Below are 4,059 nucleotides of genomic sequence, written 5' to 3' on the forward strand. Positions count from 1 at the left end.
CTCCTCCTCCTCCTCCTCCTCCTCCTCCTCTTCTTCTTCTTCTTCCTCCTCCTCCTCCTCCAAGAGTCTCATTTTGTAGCCCGCAGCTCACTGTATAATCAGAATTGACTTGAGATTTGCCATCCTTTTGCCTCAACATCTTAACTGGTAGGATTCTAGGTGTGAGCCGCCTGGCTGGCATGTCCTCTTTTCTCTCTCATTCTGTTAATGACCTTGTATGCGTTGTTTTCATGAAATTCCCCCTCCCCCCTTCAACGTGACAGCCGGGGCAGATGAGTCTATCAGTGTTAGATGAGGGGCAGAGCAGGCGTGCCTTCCACTCTGCATTTCCTGTCTTGCGCTAGTTCCCTCACCCCTCAGGCATCTCCTAATTGAGGTTACTGAAGCCCTGGCTCCCGACTAGCCCTGTTTACCTAGATGCTTCTTGAACCTTTCCATTGTGGAGGCTCTCCTCTGTGCTCTTCTGATACTGACTGGTATTGAACAGCCAGTGGGAACGCTGTTTGCCCAGTGGGAATTGGCAGCACCAGGAAGGGAGGTGGCTTTCTCCACTCAGAGTCTGCTGATTGGCTGACTGCTTTTCCCTGCTACTTGCCTAGTTCTTTCCCCTAACACTTCCCTTTTGGGGTCTCAATTGCCTTGGGGCTGCTACTCTGATAGTCTAACAGTTTATTTCGATCTTGATAGCAGTCCAGGCTCAATCACCAGGTCCCGGGAAGTACTTGGATGCTGTGTTAGTTCAAGAAACCCTAGCATCTGACTTCAGTGCTAACTTTGGCCCTCGCTGCAGGAGTTGCCCCTAGATGGTCCTTGAGGATTTCTGGTTTCCCCTTTGAGAAATGACCAACAGTCAAAGCTAGAGACACAGGCTGACTAAAAATATAAATTGAGGTGTTCTCAATGAAAGGGCTTTGTGAATTCTAATCCACTGGGTAAATATGATGTATTGTTTCTGATTCTGGGGGCCTTTGAAGTCTTTGGAGACAGAAATGCTTCCTCCTGCCTTCCACAGCCTAGTGGAGACATAATCCCCCAGCCCCTCCACTACTCACTCGTATGTGTGAGGTCGTATGGCGCTAGAGTTTGTGAAATATGTGTGGAGAAGAACACTTGTTTAGGAAGTCCAGGAACAAGGGAAGAGTGAATCGGGCTTGCCCTGCTTATTCTTGTTACTCCACAACCACAGGTCTGCCAGGAGCCCGTCTCCTAGCCCAGGCAACCGCCACCGCCATCGTGGCCGCAGCCGCAGCCACAGCCGCAGTCGCAGCCGCAGCCACAGCCGGTCCAATAGCCCCTGCACCACAGTGGCCAAGGTCAGAAGCCCGTCCCCAAACCGTTCCAAAATGTCCAGCGTGGCTCGCAAAGCTGCTCTCCTGTCCCGATTCAGCGACGCCTATTCCCAGGCCCGTCTGGATGCTCAGTGCTTGCTGAGGCGTTGCATCGACAGGGCAGAGACGGTGCAGCGGATCATTTACATCGCTACAGTGGTAAATGCGGTATCTGCAGTCCTTGAGGCGGTGGGAGATCACAAAGTGAACGGTGCAACCTTAAAAGGCTGGTGCATCCTGAAATCACTGTGGAGGGAGGATTCCCGTCTCCCCATCAGTTTCATATCACCCTTCTTTTCCTCCCATTCTTCCATTATATATATTTGGGAGCTATTTGGTTTTTCATGACTGTTAAAAATATTGTATACATATCACATATATTAACGCTTATGTTGCTCAGACATCTGTTGCCCTGTTCATCACACAACACAAGGCCATCTCAAGTGAGCCCATGATAAACTGACTGATAGCATGCCTTTTATTGTATATGACTACATGAGCACACAGTAGGGCTACTGCTTTAAATGATTATTACCTATTGGTCTTCTGCCAGTCTTAGGAAACTAAAGGATAAGTTAACTCACTCTTCAATTTAAGTTATTCATGAGCTACTAAAGCTGGCAAACGTCAGCTATTCGAGTTTCGAAAATTTAAAAGATACTTAAAATATAATCCTTGGTTTCCAAAGTGAATACATTTGTCCTATGGGAGGATGGCATCTTAAGATCCCATTATAAGAATAAACATGAAAACAAAACAAAACAAAGGAAAACATTGTGTTAATATGAGAGCAGACATATTAGAAATTCTGGCTTTATTCATTTATGTCAAACATCAGCCAACTATGGGTCACATCTGGCTTATTCCTAAAGCATCTGGCTTGTGCCTAAGATCTAAGAATGAAGAATGGTTTTATACTTTTAAAGGGGTGTGGTAAAAAATTATTGAGTGACAGAGATGGTAGCCAGTGAAGCCTAACCCTGAATGGTAAATTCAGCGTTTCATAAGAGCCTGGTTTCTGTAACTAAGAGTCACTTATTAATTTGCTTAAAGCTGTATGAGTTTAGAAACCACGTTTTCCTTGAGATACCAAGTCCTACCAGTAAATACTGCATAACAGGTATGGGATAAAGGCATGAATCTGGGATGAATTTTTTTCCCTTGATGTCTTGGACAGCACCCCACATTGCTGTGGGGGGTGCCTAGTATAGGACTTACATCCTTGGGTCTGCACTGTCCTGCTCATGGCCCTCAGAGTTACAAACACAAGGTTCACTTATCTTACAATTAGTGGATTGTCATGTATATTTCTACATACTTTTAAAAATGGGCAGCCGTATTACCTCACAGGTCAAAGCTACGTTTGACCGACTGCGTTTAGTTGTCTGAACGCTGCCATGGTGTTGCATTTTGAACTCTTCCTGGGTCCTTTCTCTAGGCCTTTCCTCCTCCTCTCCGCATCCAGTTAACTTGCTGTGTTTTCCTGTGCAGGAGGCATTTCATGTAGCTAAAATGGCATTCAGGCACTTCAAGATCCGAGTGAGGAAGATGTTGACACCATCGAACGTGGGCTCTAATAATGACTTTGAGACCGCAGTCTCTGAATACATTGTTTGTCACCTGGACCTGTATGACTCTCAAAGCAGTGTCAATGTAAGTCTTCCGTCTCTTGTGAGGAGTGACATGTGACTGATGAGGACATACCGAATACTGATAACTCAGGAATCCATCTATAGATCTGATATTACTTGTATGCGGTGGGAGAGAAAAACATTCAATTTACCCTGAAGCACTGGTCCCTGTTGGCTACTTTTCTTTTCTTTTTTCCTTTTGTGCATGTATCTGCAAGTGTGGTATGTGTTTGTGTGTTGCATGTATCTGTGAGGGTGTGCACACGTCTGTAGAGGCCAGATGTTGACACCGGGTGTCTCCTTTGATTACACTCCACTTTAACTACTAAGGCAAATCTCTTGTTGATGTGGGCTTGCTGATTTGGGTACTACAGCTAGTCAGCTTGACCAGGGAACTCTCCAGGCTCTGCTTCTTTGGTACCAAGACAGTTAGGTTGCCATGGCCACCCTGAATTTATGTGTGGGTTGGGATTGGAACATGGGTCCTCATGCCTGCAGCAGGCACTATATCCACTGGGTCACTCCCTTATATTCTTACATAGACATCTCACAGAAAAAACGTTCTGAGCTCTATAGTCATATCCTTTAGGTGGGTCTTTGCAATTGGGAGTCAAAATATCTTTGTTCTTTTAAAACATAGTTTGTTTATTTTTATCTTATGTACATTTGCCTGCACGTATATCTGTCTGAGGGCCCCAGAGTCCTTGGAAGTTGAGGAGAGCTGTGAACTGTCATGTGGGTGCTGGCAATTGAACCTGGGTCCTTGAGAAGAGCGGCCAGTGCTCCTAATTACCAAACCATCTCTCCAGTCCTGAACCATCTTAGTGATTAAGAGAAAGGGCTCTGGGAAACGAGTGCCGCTTTGATCTTGACTTTGCCACATGGCTGCTTTGTCGCCTTCTGCAGGAATTTAAACCCTCAGTGCTCTGGCTTTCTTTCTTTCTTTTTCTTTTTCTTTTCCCCAATTTTTTATTAGGTATTTACTTCAGTTACATTTCAAATGCTATCCCGAAAGTCCCTTATACCACCCCTCCCCCGCTTCCCTACCCACCCACTCCCACTTCTTGGCCCTGGCCTTCCCCTGTACTGGGGCATATAAA

The 4,059-nt window shown here is 45.8% G+C and overlaps 1 protein-coding gene across 1 annotated transcript in view; it reads left to right on the forward strand.

Annotated features, from left to right (window-relative positions):
• Spata18 (spermatogenesis associated 18) overlaps window positions 1–4,059 on the forward strand; it is a 32,705-nt gene that overhangs the window by 19,899 nt on the left and 8,747 nt on the right. Inside the window, exons 7-8 of the mRNA XM_021211080.1 lie at window positions 1,187–1,487; window positions 2,820–2,981. Of these exons, the coding sequence (XP_021066739.1) occupies window positions 1,187–1,487; window positions 2,820–2,981 (463 nt within the window). The remainder of the gene's footprint in view (window positions 1–1,186; window positions 1,488–2,819; window positions 2,982–4,059) is intronic.

Source organism: Mus pahari, chromosome 13 (genome assembly GCF_900095145.1).
Source record: "Mus pahari chromosome 13, PAHARI_EIJ_v1.1, whole genome shotgun sequence".
In the NCBI taxonomy this organism is placed as follows: domain Eukaryota; kingdom Metazoa; phylum Chordata; class Mammalia; order Rodentia; family Muridae; genus Mus; species Mus pahari.